Source organism: Dendropsophus ebraccatus, chromosome 2 (genome assembly GCF_027789765.1).
Source record: "Dendropsophus ebraccatus isolate aDenEbr1 chromosome 2, aDenEbr1.pat, whole genome shotgun sequence".
Lineage (NCBI taxonomy): Eukaryota > Metazoa > Chordata > Amphibia > Anura > Hylidae > Dendropsophus > Dendropsophus ebraccatus.
Genome location: NC_091455.1, coordinates 16,881,906 through 16,900,032, shown reverse-complemented (window position 1 = coordinate 16,900,032; position 18,127 = coordinate 16,881,906). Strand labels below are relative to the sequence as shown.

Genomic DNA, 18,127 nt, shown 5'->3' with positions numbered 1-18,127 from the left:
ACTCAGTTCCATTGAAGTAAATGGAGCTTAATTTCAAACAACACCTGACCTGGAGACAAGAGAGGGGGAAAAGTGGCCATGTTTTTGTAGCGCTGGATAATCCCTTTAAGGGGTTGAGCACTGACTTGCGAGGATGCAACCTCCAATAGGTTGTAGTAGCTTTAGGATAGGCTATTAAAGGTGTTATCCAGGATTAGAAAAATACTGTTTTCTTGCAGCCTTCAGTGCAGGTTGAGTACGGCTTTGCAATTAAAGGGGTACTCTAGCTATTTTTTTTATTTTCAATTAACTGGTTATTGAAGGTTATAAAGATTTGTAATTTACTTCTATTTTAAAAATGTCCATTCTTCCAGTACTTATCAGCTGCTGTATGTCCTGAAGGAAGTGGTGTATTCTTTCCAGTCTGACACAGTGCTCTCTGCTGCCACCTCTGTCCATGTCAGGAACTGTCCAGAGCAGCAGAGGTTTTCCATGGGGATTTGCTGCTACTCTGGACAGTTCCTGACATGGACAGAGGTGGCAGCAGAAAGCACCATCCTACCTGGCATTGGGAATTCGGAGATTCCTATTCTTGTATCAATGACCTTTCCTGCCTCCCTACTACATAACTACATCTCTATTGAGCACATGATAGCTGATGGATTTGTTACTTGTCTATACAGTTACTCCAGCGATTACAGCTACATATGGGGAAGCGTATAACCTTATCAAAAAGCAATATATGTGGATTTATTTTCTTGGAAAGAACTAAAGTACAATCGGATTTAGAAAAGAGCTCGGTACATAACCTAATATTAACCTCTAATATCTGTCAACGTAAAAGCTGATTCAATTTACTATGTGATGCCGAGATGAATGAAAAACACGGTCGTAATAAAGTCCAGGAAGGGAGGGAGAGCCTCGAAACGGGAAAACGGATCAAGAGCGAGGCCGGGAAAATAAGGGATAGAGCCGGACACTGGGGGAATCCAGCCATACAGCCGCCATCCTATGGATTACAGAGAGAAGGAATCTACATAATATATTTTACATTATATCACTTATCTCACACTCATCATATACTTCAGAGCTGTATTCATAATGCTGTAGTCTTCAGAGCTGAAATCCCAGCTGCATAAGCTTTCTCTGGTGGTTTGTATATTACAGGATGTAACTCAGGATCAGTAATGTAATGTATGTACACAGTGACCCCACCAGCAGAATAGTGAGTGCAGCTCTGGAGTATAATACAGGATGTAACTCAGGATCAGTAATGTAATGTATGTACTCAGTGACCCCACCAGCAGAATAGTGAGTGCAGCTCTGGAGTATAATACAGGATGTAACTAAGGATCAGTAATGTAATGTATGTACACAGTGACTCTACCAGCAGAATAGTGAGTGCAGCTCTGGAATATAATACAGGATGTAACTTAGGATCAGTAATGTAATGTATGTACACAGTGACCCCACCAGCAGAATAGTGAGTGCAGCTCTGGAGTATAATACAGGATGTAATTCAGGATCAGTACAGGATCAGTAATGTAATGTAATGTATGTACACAGCGACCCCACCAGCAGAATAGCAAGTGCAGCTCTGGAGTGGTGATTGCAGCTCCAATTAGTTTTGGGTGTGGTCCTGCTGTGTGAGGCTGTGCGTGTCTGCTGCTCCTGAGCTCCAGGCAAGGAAGATCTGCCCCTGGGCCTGCTCTCTCCTCCCCAGGGAGGGAGCAGGTTTTCAGGCATGAGCGAGCCAAGGAGAGTCCCAACTCCTGCCCCCCGAACCAGGTCCGTGGGGGGCAGAGGAATCCAGCGACCAACAGAGGGAATACCATCAGAGGTCCAAGGGCTGAGGCGTTCTACTAGGAGGTGCAGCGATGCTTCTCCAGCCGCCCCTGAACCAGAGGTAACAAAGGGTAGCCGCAAGGCTATAGCAAGTTGTGGAACTACAAGTGCCAGAAGTTCTGGAACAACTATGGAAACCAGCCAGGAAAATCTGTGCAGTGACACTCCTCCTGGAGCAAGGCTGTCTGCCCATGAAGGTGTGGAGGAAGATTGGGGGGTGCAGCGGTCCCAAGAGACGGGGCAGACCTATGACATCATGACGTGTATTGACATCATGACGTGGCTTGGCCGGTATGGAGAGGTGGTGGAAGTCCCAAAAAAGAACAGGGACGAATATGGCATCTGGTCAGGGGCTTGGACCTTTATGGTCAAACTTAGGTATTCAGGAAACACCGTTACCCACATACCATCTGCCACCTGCCTAGGAAGGGATCGAAGGTCTTCTACCAGGGTCAGCCTAAGCTCTGTCACAGGTGCGGTGACCCCACACATTTCAGTGCTAGGTGCTCAGTGATGAAGTGCTCATTGTGTGGGGAAATAGGCCATCTCGCTGCATCCTGTGTGGAGATTAGGTGTCACCTGTGTGGTGACTTAGGTCACCCATTCAGTCGCTGCCCTCGTTCCTTTGCCAATGCAGTTGTTACCCCGGTGGAGAAAGGTCGTGAGGAGGAATCTACTGGGGGGGCAGCTGGCGGAGGTGAAGGAGTAAAAGAGCCAGGGAAGAAAAGTAAGCAAAAGACGCCAGCCCAACTGAGGCGTCGGGATAAGCGCCAAAGGGAGAGGGAGATGGGGGAGTCTCAGGAGCCTTGCGCAACTGTGGTGACCTCTGATCTCATCCCTGAGGCCAATCTTACTGCTGAGGCTCTGAGGGACAGTGATCTGGATGAGGAGATCTGGAGGATTCGGAAAGAAGAAGGTGCCATCTCTTCACTGTCCTCCCATGGTGAGAGCGTGGATGAGGATAGTGGGCAGGGGCGGTCTTGGCATTTCTGGGGCCCCAAGCGAAGTTATGTCTGGGGCCCCTCCTCGACACGCGTTCCAAAACAATAGACCGCTGTGTGTTGCCCCCAGTAGTGTATACCCCTTGTGCTCTACCGCCAGTAATATATACTCCTTGTGTGCTGTCCCCAATAGTATAGACCCCTTGTGTCCTGCCCCCAGTAGTATATACCCCTTGTTTGCTTCCCCCAGTAGTATATAGACCCCTGTGTGTTCCCCCAGTTATATATAGCCCCCCCCGTGTGCTCCCCCAGAAGTATATAGACCTCCTGTGTGCTGCCCCAGTTGTATATAGACCTCCTGTGACTGTCAGGAAGGGGGCCAATGTCTCCCGCCCTGTCAGTGCTGCTGCATGTAACTATGAGCGCTCATTTCGAGTGCTCATAGTTACAGTTCAGATGGCAGCAGTGAGGGGGGCAGCGGCCCTGTCCAGCAGTCTTAAGAACAAGAGCGGGGTGTGGGGGCCCCCTGGATGTTGGGGGCCCCAAGCGATCGCTTGGGGTGCTTGGTGCCAAAGACCGCCTCTGATAGTGGGAGATGGGTGGAGAACAAGCGGGGTACTAAAAAGAATAAGAAAAGGGGAGATGTAAGATCTTCTCCCACCCCCCAGATGCCAAAGGAAGGTACAACCATCTCTCAAACAGGTTCCAAACCCTCCAAGATATTTCCTCCTCAGAGTTGCAGGAGGCACAGGGTGAGGTTACGGTTGGTGCAATGACGGGGGGGGGGGGGGGGGGGGGGGCCTGCAGGGAACGTTGAATCCTCTCTCCCTGGGGAGCGTATTTCCTTTGGGGGGAGGATCTGCCCAGAGTCAGAGGACGAGGAAAATGTAAATAAAGGGGACATGGATACATCCGTTTCACTAAAGAGGGGTAAACCATCATCAGATGAGGAAGGTGGCGGGCAGGATGGAAAGGATAGTGGGAAAAAGAAAGCCGTCTAACTCAATCACCCATGATGGCGGCACCCTCTCCGTTGACGCTGGCTTCCATTAATGTAGCCAGCATTAAGTCAGATACGGCTAGATTTGCGGCCTATGATTATTTTGCCCACATTAATGCTGACATTTTCTTTTTGCAGGAGACCAGGCTAACAGACATGTCATCTATATTTAAAGCCAGAAGGGAATGGAGGAATGGGCCCTCCTACTGGTCTCTTGAGGCCGAGCCGTATAGCGGGGTGGCGGTACTTTTTGCCGCACCGGTAGAATGCCGACGGGTTATTGAGTTAGAAATGGGGAGGTGCCTGATTCTAGATGTCCTCATGAAGGGACAAGAACTTCGCCTTATTAACATCTATGGTCCACAGTCCAAGTGGGATCGGAAGTGTCTCTTTATGAGGATCAAGCCCTATCTTTTTACAAGTCGGCAGGTGGTCTTTGGAGGGGACTTCAATGCTGTCACGAGGCCCCAGGATAGGGGAGGTTCCAGAGACAAGCTGACTTATGATGGCGTCGCTCTGAATAGTATAGCTAGTGAGGCTCGCCTGGTGGATGTTCACATCCGGCATACACCAGGCCACGCGGGATTCACCTATCATAGGGGTAGTTGTAGGTCCAGGATAGACAGGTTTTATTTAAAGGAGGAAGCCGTCTCTTCAGCGGTGTCCGTTGTTGAGGTGGAGTTCTCCGACCACTGTTTAATTTTGTTTTCTCTGAATGTTACAGAGACCCCCCGGATGGGTAGAGGCTACTGGAAGCTCAATTCGTCTCTCTTGGAAGAAGCGGAAATAAGACAGTCCTTTGAGGATTTTCTTCAGAGCCAGGTACCATTGCTGGGCCTTTGTAGCAGTAAGTCAGAGTGGTGGGAGATGTTCAAAAAAAGGGTTGCGAGATTCTTCCGCCAGCTCTCGAGCCTCAGGAGTCTGGACAGGTATCGCCTGTACCAGGGCCTGAGGAAGAAACTTGAACGTCTTGTCTCGACTGGAGGTAGTCGTGATGATATCTCCAGAGTGAAAGCCTTGCTCATGAGGTGTCAGTATGATAGACACGCATCTTTGGTTTTTGAGAGGGATTACGGGAAGTACCGCTCGCCCGACCCTTACAGAAACTGCAAGATGTCAGTGAATAGTAAAATCGTCTCAGGACTGATTGATAGTACAGGATCCCTGAAAAGGTCCAGATCGGGGATCCTGGAGGTCGTCAGATCCTTTTACTCGCACCTCTTGGGGAGGAAAGATCTAGATCGGGATAAGGCCTCAGCTTTCTTGACTGAAACCGTCCCTGAACCAGGGGTAGACCCCTCTCTTGACGTTTTGACAGAGATGATCCAAGAAGAGGAAGTCAGGGTGGCTATTGATGGTCTTGCCCTCAAGAAGTCACCCGGTCCAGATGGCTTAACATCTGAGTTCTATAAGACCTTTAAGGACACTTTGGTACCCCTCTTGACTGAGGTATTTAATGAGTGTCTCTCCTCGGGCACTCTGCCGAGGTCAATGAGGAGGTCAGCCTTGATCATCTTGTCAAAGGGTAAAGACCCGTCCCGCATTGAGAATTGGCGTCCCATAGCGCTTCTCAATGCGGACAGAAAGATTCTGGCAAAAGTGCTGTTTAATCGGCTGGTGAAGTTTGCACCCCAGCTCCTTTCGAGGGCCCAGCATTGCTCTGTTCCAGGCCGCAGTACCTTTAGTGCTGTGCTCGGTGTCCGGGAGGCTGTGGAGCAGGGTAGGGCGGGTCATTGGAAGGGGTACTTGCTGTCCTTGGATCAGGCAAAAGCGTTTGATCGGGTTAACCATGAGTACCTCTGGTCTGTTCTTCTGAGATATGGCCTGCCGGGGGTTTTTGTTGATTGGCTTAAGACCTTGTATACAGGGGCAGAGAGTTTCCCGCTTGTGAATGGTTGGATTGGCCGCTCTTTTGAGGTTGGGTCTGGTGTCCGTCAGGGTTGCCCTTTGAGCCCACTGTTGTACGTGTTTGCAATTGATCCTTTCCTTAGGAGGATTGATTGTGGACCGTTGGCAGGGGTGAGAATGGACCCTGCGGTGCCGGATTCCACTCTGAGGGTGGTAGCATACGCCGATGATGTCACCATATTCGTCTCCACGCAAGAGGAGGTGCGGTGTGTGATGTCAGAGGTGGAGCGCTACTCAGAGGCATCTGGGTCCAAGATCAACCAGGATAAGTGTGAGAGTCTCTGGCTGGGAGGTGGAGATCCTGGATTTGATCTCCCGGACACCCTTCCAGAGCCCCAGGAGTTTGCAAAAGTTCTCGGCATCGAATTCGGCCAAGGGGATTACCCCAAACAAAACTGGGACAGCAGGCTCAAGATCGCCGCTCAGAGGGTGGATCAGTGGAAGGGTTGGTCTTTGACCCTCAGGGAAAGGGTTAACCTGATCAAAACTTTCCTGCTCCCTTTGCTGATATATCTGGGCAGTGTTTGCATTTTGCCAGAACCTCTCTGGACTCGGGTCTACAGTGTGTTCTTCCAACTGTTATGGGGGAATAGACTGAACCTAGTCAAGAGGGAGGTTACTTACCGTACGAGGAGACAAGGGGGGTTGTGTATGGTGAACCCCGTGGTTTTCCTTGTGAATACCTTTCTTAAGACCAACATTGCAAACCTCTGGAAAGAGAGGGCTCCTCCGTGGGTATTCTCCTGTAGGGGATGGTTTCGGCCTTTCTTCCAGGAATGGGAGACAGGAGGGCAAGTGAAGGATCTCCACAATGACCTTCAGAACCAGGGTAGTATAAGCCGGAAGATGCCCGTGTGGGGCATCTTCCGGCTTATACTACCCTGGTTCTGAAGGTCATTCGTCGGAGGGGTTTGGGGATGTGGGAGATTAGGACTCTGTCGAGGAAATTCCTTGACAATAGGGTCCTGTCATCCCATTTCCAGAAACCGCTGGCGCTTAAGGATTGCCCAAGTCGGGATCTGGAGGTTGGTTTGGGCCTATTGAATTCCATGAGGGTCCCCTTAAAGTTTTGGGACTTGGCTTGGCGCTGCTTCCATGGGAAACTATGTGAGGGACAATCTGAAGTGCAGGAGCTCTGAGGATCGGGGATGTCCCCGGGAGGAGTGTGGAGGCATGCTGGAAAGCATGGAGCATTTTCTGCTTCATTGTCCCTTTAATGCAGAGGTTTACAACAGGGTGGGCGCTTCCATCGGGTGGCCCAGGTTGGCCCGCCTCTCCTATGCGGAATGGGCCTATGGAGCATTCAGAAACCTTGGTGGCTAGGACCGGAGCACTTTATTCCTAGTCAGCATAGTGGTCAGGTACCACACGTGGAGTGCACGGTGTTTAGTATCGACGCAGCGTAAAATCCTCCCTGTGGATGAGGTGGTTAGGGGCACACTCGGTGACCTGGTGAAGGTGCGCTCTCTGGAGTACGAGAGGCTGGGGGCTGGTAGGGCCTCTTGTCTTTCGAGGGGCTTTGCCTATAAGGTTCCTTAGCCTGCGTCTCCTCTCCTGGTGGTGGGCTGATGCTGGCACCTTAGTCTTTGTTTTGTGCTGTAGAGATACTGGAGTATAGGGCTTGCAGGCGCTGATCTTGGGCTTTCGGGCTGTGTGTGGGGCTGAGAAGTCTCATTATTGTTGGGTTTAGTATGTTATATATTTTTTCAAAAGTTTGCGTATTGTCATTGTCTTTGTATGCTTGTATAAATTGTATATACTGTATATATTATATATGTTTTGTTTGCACCTGGGGTTCGGGTTTAGTGCTAGGTTGGGTGGTGGGTAAAAGGGGGGAGGGGGCTTCTGTGGGACTTTGTTGGGACTTTTTATATATATATATATATATATATATATATATAAAATCCTGGGCTGGGTCATGGACGTCTGTGATCATGTACTGGGGGCATGGGATGCGGGACCAGCTCAGGGCCAAAAAAAAAAAAATATATTAAAAAATATTATATGTATGTTTAGTTGTAGGTTATTATTTTGCATTGTGTCTTGTTTAGTTTTAGTTTATTTGTGTAATGATGTCTTGTTTAGTTGGTGTTGGGTTGAGTAGAATTATGTCTGTGGTATTAGGTTGTGCACAATGCAACTGGGCCAGGGGGTTCACATTTAGTTATTTATATAGGTGTATAGTATATAGTAGTGTATATAGGTGTGTTTATATGTGTATAGTATATAGTAGTATATATAGGTTTGTATATAGTAGAGTATATAGTTTATTAATATGTTTATCTAAATAGTTTATATTATGTACTGTATATATTGTATATAGGTATATGGGTGTATATATTGTATATAGGTATATGGGTTGTCTGTGTGGAGGAATGAGTGTGGGGATGGACCGGTGCTTTATGTTATGGTTTCATTTTTCTATTTATTGTTTTGTTCTGGTTCGATATGGTGTGTTATTTATGTATTTATTTATTGTTATGTTTAAAATTTTAATAAAAGAAATACAGGATGTAATTCAGGATCAGTACAGGATCAGTAATGTAATGTATGTACACAGTGACCCCACCAGCAGAATAGTGAGTGCAGCTCTGGAGTATAATACAGGATGTAATTCAGGATCAGTAATGTAATGTATGTACACAGTGACTCCACCAGCAGAATAGTGAGTGCAGCTCTGGAGTATAATACAGGATGTAATTCAGGATCAGTAATGTAATGTATGTACACAGTGACTCCACCAGCAGAATAGTGAGTGCAGCTCTGGAGTATAATACGGGATGTACAGTAACTAAAGCTTTGGCAGGCCAGGCATGATGGGAATTGTAGTTTTGCAACAGCTGGAGGGCTGCAGGTTTGACACCCCTGCATTAGATTATCAACCGAAGCCTTTGCATATCACTAAGGTGGTTAAATAGTTTATGCAGAATAATGTGAATAATAATTAACCTTTGTATTATTATAAGTTATACAATCTATCTATCAGCAGAATGAGAAGGGTATTTAGTCTCCAATAGGAGTGATCTCCATATGATGCTGCCCCCTCCCTGGTGGATGCACCTGGACCTGGGCTCTTGTCTCGGCCTGCCTGGCTCCTGGTAAATCAGTGGGATCAGGTTCTGGCTATTTGTATACTGATGCATACAAGCTGTGCTCCTCGTATTTACAGCAGCTGCCCAGATTTAATTCTCAGCCGCAAATTTTGTTTTCCGAGCGAGAGCAGCCAACATAATTTGGCTTCTTTATGATAAAAAGAAGGAAAAAAAACCCCGGATCTTATTGAAAGCAAATTGCTTTAGTTTCATGTGACAGAACGCGGCTCTGGCAATAAATCTTTTTTCTTTTCTTTTGTAACTTTTTCAAAGTGGTTACGGAGAATTGCAGAGCGTTAGATAAGCATGAAAGAGAGCGCTGAATAAATGTGTATGAAATGTAAGGAACACACTGGTGTAAACATATTATTCAGTCACCGGCAGGAAGATTATGGATTATTTACTGGGGTTGTCTGGGTGCCGGGTAGAATGGAGGTTTTCCATCTGAGAAATTCATGGTGTCCCTTAGATGGAGGACCTCAGTCACCGGTTCCTCCTCATCGCACAACCGGATGACTTAGAAAAGGCACAATTACTTTCTTGCAAAAACAGCGACACCCCTTTCCTCAGGTTGTGTGTGGTATTACAGTTCACCTCCATTAACTTTAATAAAACTGAGCTTCTAACCCACATCCAAACTGGGGCAAGAATCCTATTCTCCTGCATATTAGGAGAACGGCTGAACAGAATGATGTAAGTAATACACTGATCTGTTCAGCATTTCTGTCACTAGTTCATGTTGTCCTCATTTAAGGCGGAATAAACCTAGTGACAGATTCCCTTTGAGGGAGTGGAAGTCAAGCATGATCAGTGCTGCCACAATGAAAGTCAATGGGACTGATGGTAACAATTAAGTCTCATAGTAGGAAAATATGACTTCCTCTGATGCATTAAACACTGCAATTTTTTTGTGGGTCTGTCTGGTGATCACATGACCCAGTTAAAGTAAAGAAATGCATGGGTGCAGCTGGAATGAAACATGAGGCATTGTAGGACTAGTCATTTAGTGAGTATTATATGGGCAATAAAGAAACTGGAGTGTTTTTTTTAAATATATAGGGTGTGGGGTTTATAGTACTTCAATGGGGTTGTCCAGTTTAGAAAACCCAACTTTAACATATTCTAATAGAGAGTTAAAGGGGGTATCCCTGACTGCTAGAACCCCCACTGGTCATGAAAACAGAGGGATAACCCCTTAGCCGGAATAGTGAGCTTTTATGAAGAGCATCTATTACTCTGGAGGACCAGTCCTGCCCTGCAGTACACAGACCACACATTAATGCGAATAGACACGGTGTAATGCTTCATTTCCCCTGCGGGGGCGCTGCAGGGAACACTTATAGCCAGGTTTCCTTACATTTTATGTCTGATCGCTTATTATCAATGGAGTCTTGTAACAAGTAGACAATGTCCAAAGCGAATCCCTTAAGGAGAAAAAGTTTTCTAAATCGGAAGAAGACACAAAGAACTTAGAAGAAGAAGTCACGCAAAAGTTATAACCAGAAGGGAATCGTTACTCTGATTTATGTTTTTGGTCTTTTTTTCCCCCTAGTATCTAAAGGACACTTTAGGAAAACATAAAAAGTCGTCTGGCCTGTTTTCTATCTCTCTCCTTCAAACTCCGGCCTGGAGACCACAGGAGACAAAGAAGGAAACAAATTGATGTGAAGCCTTGAATTTCCACAACCTTTTATGTGTCCATTGGGGCCCGGCTTCCTTCACTGAGGTAGTGTACAAGAATCCGAGGCCGTCTGGAAGCTTACCACGACTCTGACTAATCCGCCTGTTTACCTGAAATGTAATGGCAATTAAAGGGAATGTCTTATAAATGTAATTATAGTTTATTTATTAGATGTAGTCTGTGGAGGACAATAATGTTATTGTTAGTTTTTGTTTTTTTTGTAAATGTTCTAACTACTTTTTCTGATGTATAAAAACTTCCCTGGTGGCGGCCATATTAGAAACAGATTCTCTTTTTATGTATTGTTTGTATACACAGTGCAGCAGGGTGACTGCTTTATGGCAACTGCAATGAATTAGAGCGAATAGACAAAGAAATGTCCATAGACTGATGCAGTCTTCAGGGGTTGATCCAGTAGAGCGCCCCCATAGGGACCAGGGAGTGACAGGAGTGCAGGCAGAGCTTTATCTGTGTGTTTAGTGACTACATTATATACTAGGTCTCCAGCCGTACAGCAGAGTTGTCATTAACTCTCCCACCCTCTGGATGATAATGACATGGCTCTGCTCATACTGTCCCTGTATATACAGCAAAGGTTATATTATATTATTCTAGGGATACAGTCTATGTAACATGATGCCAATATTTAGATCATTGTCTAGACTGGATACAATTGTATTACTTCTCTGCTGGTAGTAGTACTAGCTATGTACAATGTATCAGTCTGGAATCCAGGCTGTAGAGCTCACAGAGCATTGTCCACACTTGATACAGCTGAGAGCAGGACTAGCTATGTACAATGTATCAGTCTGGAGTCCAGGCTGTAGAGATCACAGAGCATTGTCTACACTGGATACAGCTGAGAGCAGGACTAGCTATGTACAATATATCAGTCTGGAGTCCAGGCTGTAGAGCTCACAGAGCATTGTCTGCACTGGATACAGCTGAGAGCAGGACTAGCTATGTACAATATATCAGTCTGGAGTCCAGGCTGTAGAGCTCACAGAGCATTGTCTGCACTGGATACAGCTGAGAGCAGGACTAGCTATGTACAATATATCAGTCTGGAGTCCAGGCTGTAGAGCTCACACAGCAAGTATTAGATCCCGCAACAGGGATTATATCACAGTACTGCTCTTTAATGTCATCCATGCTGCTGCTTCTGAGGGTGTGCTATTTAACTAGGAACCAGATCTCTTCTTTTCTGTATGCATCATAGCTGTTATCTTCCTCCATTTGTTGGTGTCTTAAAGATATACAGAACAGCAGGATTTCCTCTACTATGAGTGTGCAGTGAATGGGAGACTTTATAGAAGCTAATCTCCTTATGATGGTGTGTTATAGAGATACAGGGGGCAGGATTTCCTCTATTATGGATTTGAAGTGTATGAGAGACATCATAGTAGCTAGTCTCCTCCTTCTGAGGGTGTGCTATAGAGATATAGGGGCGCAGTGTATGAGAGACATCATAGCAGCTAGTCTCCTCCTTCTGAGGGTGTGCTATAAAGATATAGGGGCGCAGGGTATGAGAGACATCATAGCAGCTAGTCTCCTCCTTCTGAGGGTGTGCTATAGAGATATAGGGGCGCAGTGTATGAGAGACATCATAGCAGCTAGTCTCCTCCTTCTGAGGGTGTGCTATAGAGATATAGAGGAGCAGTATATGAGAGACATCATAGCAGCTAGTCTCCTCCTTCTGAGGGTGTGCTATAGAGATATAGGGGAGCAGTGTATGAGAGACATCATAGTAGCTAGTCTCCTTCTTCTGAGGGTGTGCTATAGACATAGGGGGCAGGATCCTCTCTTCTCTGTGTGTGTGCAATCTATGAAGATACCATAGAGACTGGACTCCACCCATTATCTTAGGGAAAACTGAAAATTAGAGATGGTTTCTGCAGAAGGGAAAACTGGTGAAAAATGCCATATACAAGATATATAATGTCCAGCAATAGCGCCACTACTCAAGCATGCACACACAGCAACTTATCCTGAGATTTGACTTGAAACGAAAGGTACTTTTTACACTTTTACATCCAATTAATAAAACAGGATCCACATAGAACCTGCAGGGGAGCTGCATACACAAACATTCTACATTCATTTTACCTTACAGGTAGTTGCCCGGCATGTGGCTCCATCTATAATAAGCCTTGATATTTTAGACCCCCCCCCCCCCCGGCTCACCACCCAGCAATGCAATGATTCTTGTCATATAATTGCTTACAATATTGATTACAGCTCCGAGGAAATTAATCAGAATGGATGCAAAGATGATGACATTCCTGGCCAAGTACGTCTCATTAATCCAGCAGCAGGTTTTCCGGAGCACGAGGGGCAGACATTTATAATCCTCCGCTGTGGTTATCAGGACCAGCGCAGAGTGCAGCATTATCAGTATGGAGAACTGAATTACCATTGGCATCATCCTAAAAGGGGAAAGAGAAGACATTGTGTGTTCAGCGCAGAACATTCTAGTGGTTCTCTGTCAAAATACAATTCAGTGATAGAAAGACGAAAGCTACTATATATATATATATATATATATATATATATATATATATATATATAGCCATGTGTCTATCAACACCGCCACTTCAGTCTGTTCAGATTCGACGACGACCGGGAAACGTTCTTCAAACACTTGTAGCGTCTCATTTTGACGACCGTCTTGAGGAGGCACCTTTCAACCAAAGACACTTTTTGTTTGCCAATAGCAAGTACGACAAGAAGAGCAATTTCACTAAGTACACCTCCACTCAAGAGCTCCATTGTGTCTCCTTTTATCGCCTACAAAAATACAGGGTTTCTGCTCACGAGCATGAATGGATTTCCAATTTGACTTTTGCAGTGGAGAATAGTTTTTTTGTTGTTGTTTTTTTTTCTGTTTCGGGAATTACCGCAGTCGATGTGTCGGTCACACTTGGGGGTCGGATAAACAATTAGGAGGCTGTTAATGTAATTCAAGAGGATTGAATGGTTAGAGGGATATCTGGACAAATGCACCACTACTGCACCGAAGGGAGATAATGGAGGAAAAAAGGATGGGGGGAGGGGGTGGGGGTGACTTTCAGTAAAAACCTTTTAAGTACATGTGTCATAATGCTAACCACATGATCCCTCTACTTAGAGGCAATAGCTAGGGGATATCAGGCAAGACATGGGGTCCCTGTGGTTGGGGGTTCATCTGTGTCTGTGATCTTTTACATTGGTTTGTACTATTTTTTTTATCTTGTTTTATACTGTAATGTACCAGGCATGGGTTAACATACATATATTGCTAGAAATCTTCTAATGAGAAGGGGGTGGCTTGGTCTGGTGCAGGCTCTCTACTGAGAAGAGTCGGTAAAGTGCAGGCTCTCTACTGAGAAGAGAAGAGTCAGTACAGTGCAGGCTCTCTACTGAGAAGAGTCAGTACAGTGCAGGCTCTCTACTGAGAAGAGAAGAGTCAGTACAGTACAGGCTCTCTACTGAGAAGAGTCAGCACAGTGCAGGCTCTCTACTGAGAAGAGTCAGTACAGTGCAGGCTCTGTATTGAGAAGAGAAGAGTCAGTACAGTGCAGGCTCTCTACTGAGAAGAGAAGAGTCAGTACTGTGCAGCCTCTCTACTGAGAAGAGAAGAATCAGTCCAGTCCAGTCTCTCCACTGAGAAGAGAAGAGTCAGTACCGTGCAGCCTCTCTACTGGGAAGAGGAGAGTCGGTACAGTGCAGGCTCTCTACTGAGAAGAGTCAGTACAGTGCAGCCTCTCTACTGGGAAGAGGAGAGTCAGTACAGTGCAGCCTCTCTACTGAGAAGAGGAGAGTCAGTCCAGTGCAGGCTCTCTACTGGGAGAGAAGAGTCAGCACAGTGCAGGCTCTCTACTGAGAAGAGGAGAGTCAGTACAGTGCAGCCTCTCTACTGAGAATCAACCATCAACCTATTATGACCTGTGTCACTAGATGAATTCTATTTATTCTAAATATTTCTGCCGAAGAGACATAGAAAATGAGCTTTACCTTGATGAAGGAAGCAGACTTTGGATAGCGGTGATAAATATGAGGACTATGAATGCGCACACCAGGTTTGATTTGAACACTTCATCTCTCATCTGAGAATACTGAAATACAAAAAAAGAGAAAAATCTGAATATTATGGAATGCATCACAAATTATCCACATGATAACACAATGACAGAACAACAAGGCAAAAGATCAGCGTGTTGACCTCTAAGCCCCAGCGGGCTCCCCCTTATTAAGATCCAGCACAAGGTAGTGAGACTCTAAAGCAATGCCCCCTGGGTAAAATATGCAAAATAGCCAGACAAAAGTAATCTCTTTCTAGTGCCAGCTGTAGGTTGTGACCCTGTAAGGGCCCTTTTACACAGAAAGATTATCTGACAGATTATCAGCCAAAGATTTGAAGCCAAGGCCAGGACTGGATTTGAAAAGAGGAGAAATCTCAGGCTTTCCTGTATGACCTGATCTCTGTTTATAGTCTGTTCCTGGTTTTGGCTTTAAATCTTTGGCAGATAATCTGTCAGATAATCTTTCTGTGTAAAAGGGCCCTAAATCAGGGATGGGAATCCATTGATAAGATAAGCACCTATAGTTGTTGGAGACAAAAGTCTTCTTTCTACTGCATAGCAGATTATCCTGTTAGAGAGAAAGTTCACCAAAACTTTTTGTAATATATAAATAAGTCTTCCAGTACTTATCAGCTGCTGTATGTCCATCAGGAAGTGGTATTCTTTCCAAGTCTTGAGGACAGGAGAAGTTTTCTATGGGCATTTGCTGCTGCTCTAGACAGTTCCTGTCATGGACAGAGGTGGCAGCAGAGAGCACTGTGTCAGACTGGAAAGAATACACCACTTCCTGCAGGCCATACAGTAGCTGATAAGTACTGGAAGACTTGAGATTTTTTTAATAGAAGATCATTGCAAATCAATGGCACTTTCTAGGACCAGTTGATTTGAAAGAAAAAAATATCTTGATGAACAATCCCTTTAAGGAATCTTTTTATTTATTTGTATAGCGCACACAGATTCCGCAGCACTTCAACCATCTGTATGTTTTTGAATCTCTTTAAAAGTGACAAAAACTGTGCCTATTAATTGTTACACTGCTAGTATTGTATACCCTGAGGTATTATGGATAAGCAAAAGTTAACAGTGCTCTGTATTGCCATTTCTTTTGGGTCACATGTCAAGGATGTATGGAGTTTGGTCACATGACCGTCTCTCAGACATCTTCTACCAGAAGGAGTCTCCCCGGTTTAACCCTTTTCCTCAGGTCAGACTGATCACTGCCAACCAAAGTCCAACCTCCTCTCCCCAGAGCACTGGATCATTCCAGACAAATGAGTCTAGCCCTGGTCAGTAAAGTGTGAGTAAGTGCCTGGCGCTTCATAGCTCAGCAGACTTTAGTACTAGGCCCTGTTAGGCTTAAAGCGAGTGTACCAGTTCGGTTAGATAATTTTTTTTTTTTCACTACCCGGTGCAGAGATCCTGGGGACACGGTTCATTTTTAAAAATGCCACCCGGTTCCTGGCGATGGGCGCTGGTTTCTTCATGTGCACTTCAACCCACTCTACTACCTGGAGAAGGGGCCGGCGCCCACAGTGTACCCGTATTCCCTCCCCTCAGTCACTCCCTGAGGGGGGATTCCAGGGCATAGAGTGGGCCTGGCGCCTTGTAAAAAGGACCGCATTACTGGGATCTCCGCGCCGATGCCGAACTGGTACATTTGTTTTAAGCCTACTTAGATCCCTGTTCCCAGTTAAAGCCTGCTACATGCCCTATAAGAGAACCAAGACGTATATGCTCCGAAACTCTAGTCCTCTTCCAGCTGCTTTCTTCACCTAAGATCTGGTCTGAGATCACAGATGGTTCTAGAAGGTTAACTGTCTCTAGTCTTCACAGACGGGGCACATCAACACTAACTGCTACAATAGGGAATATTGGCAAAATAAGAAGAGAATAGCTATGCAAGGACTCTTCTGCAAACAGTTCACTCTTTGTGGGCTTTAAGTCCGAGTTGGTGGCTTTCACGTCATACCTTTCACGTCTTTTGTGCCCTACACTAGGGTGTTGTGCTGCCACTAACCAGTAAAGCCAATCTGTAAGGGTCTTCTACAGCACAGTATAACCTAACAGCAAACATTTCTACTAGCAACACAAAGTGCTTAACAACACATTCAGAGACGTTTACTGAGTATTACTACTCCCAAAGCAGCTGCCAAGGAACTATCCCTTTTATATTTGGCTTGGGATAGGTGAAAGTGTTAACAAGTGTTTTGCTCATAGTGAAGAGGTTGGGTCCAGGGGCGTAGCTAGGATTCATGGGGCGCTAAAGGAAAAAAACTGTACCGGGCCCCATGAATCCAGTATGCCTGGGCCCCATAGCAGTTGCTTGGTCTGCCTCCATGGTATCTATGTCACTGGTTGGGTCCTGTTACCAGTTGGTAAATCTAATATTTTAAAATGCCCTCTATGAAAAGTGACTAGTCAGACTGCAAATTCTGATGAAATAAAAGCTGGTCCAGGCACCTGTACGTGGTATCTGGGAGTCTGCGTAGGCTCCGGGTCTGTAATTTTTGGGCCTCCTGTGGAGTAATTGCTGTTATGTTGTGAAGCTTTCATGCAAATCACTTCACACTGGGGCTGCCATAGAGACTCTGCTTTACATGAGGTGATCAGAGCCAAAATTGTACAAATGTTTTGGTGCCATTTAGTAAGTTTGTGTATTTGTTGGAAGAGGTCATGGATTTCTTGCTGGATTAGGTGCGAGTCATTTACTGTAGGTATAACCTTGTGTAGTTGGGGAGCAGCGTCTTATTACTCAATGGATGTCGGGGGAACATGGAGCATGTTACTCTGTGATTGCAAACTGGCGTCGACTTATTAGAGGAACATTATTAGTGCATAAGCTCCAGTGAGCATCATCAGGGCTGGGGGGGCCCTGGATAAAAGGTTCTCTGGAGTCCCTAATCTCAACTGGGTTCACACTGCGTTTTTGCAATCCGTTTTTTTCCCCCCATCCATTTGGTGCAAAAAAAAACAGATGAAAAATGGATGAAAAAACGGATGCATCTGATTTGATCCAATTTAACATTTGTTATAGTATAATATAACACAGACACTCATAGAGAACAACGCGATCCACAAAATAAATTAAAAATCATAAAAAAAAAGCATTTAAATATAACTAATACTAGAACAAGTGGCTCTATTCTTTCCATAATCTGTGAGGAGGAACACTCTGGGCAGAACTACAGTCAGTAGTATTCTTTGGGCATGTTCTGCCTCCTCAGAAATTGCATTAGGCTATAAGCACAGTTTATAAGTTTTGCCTGCAGTGCTCCATTATTATATATATATATATATATATATATATTTTTTTTTTTTTTAAAGGTCACAAACTATAGTTTGGGTTTCAATTCCTTGATCCATTTGTTCATGAAGAAATAAGCTGCTGCAACAGGCATCTGGCAGTATATGAATTCGAATTCAAAATTCTATTGGTTCCTTGTTACCAGGCAGCAATGCATTGTGGGACCTATACTTATTATCTATCTTTATCTATCGTATCTTTAGTTATCTATCGTACATATTTTATCCAGACCATCAGAAATGAGACGCACTCATCTACTTTACACATGGTAAATGAAGTATGACTTGACCTGATATGACCACTATTTCTAACTGAC

At 45.2% G+C, this 18,127-nt stretch overlaps 1 protein-coding gene across 1 annotated transcript in view; it reads right to left on the bottom strand.

Moving 5' to 3' along the window:
- Positions 1-18,127, bottom strand: part of ADCY8 (adenylate cyclase 8) — a 206,677-nt gene that overhangs the window by 39,315 nt on the left and 149,235 nt on the right. Inside the window, exons 10-11 of the mRNA XM_069959623.1 lie at positions 14,440-14,540; positions 12,671-12,872 (exon numbers count right to left, since the gene is read on the bottom strand). Coding sequence (XP_069815724.1) covers positions 12,671-12,872; positions 14,440-14,540 — 303 coding nt within the window. The remainder of the gene's footprint in view (positions 1-12,670; positions 12,873-14,439; positions 14,541-18,127) is intronic.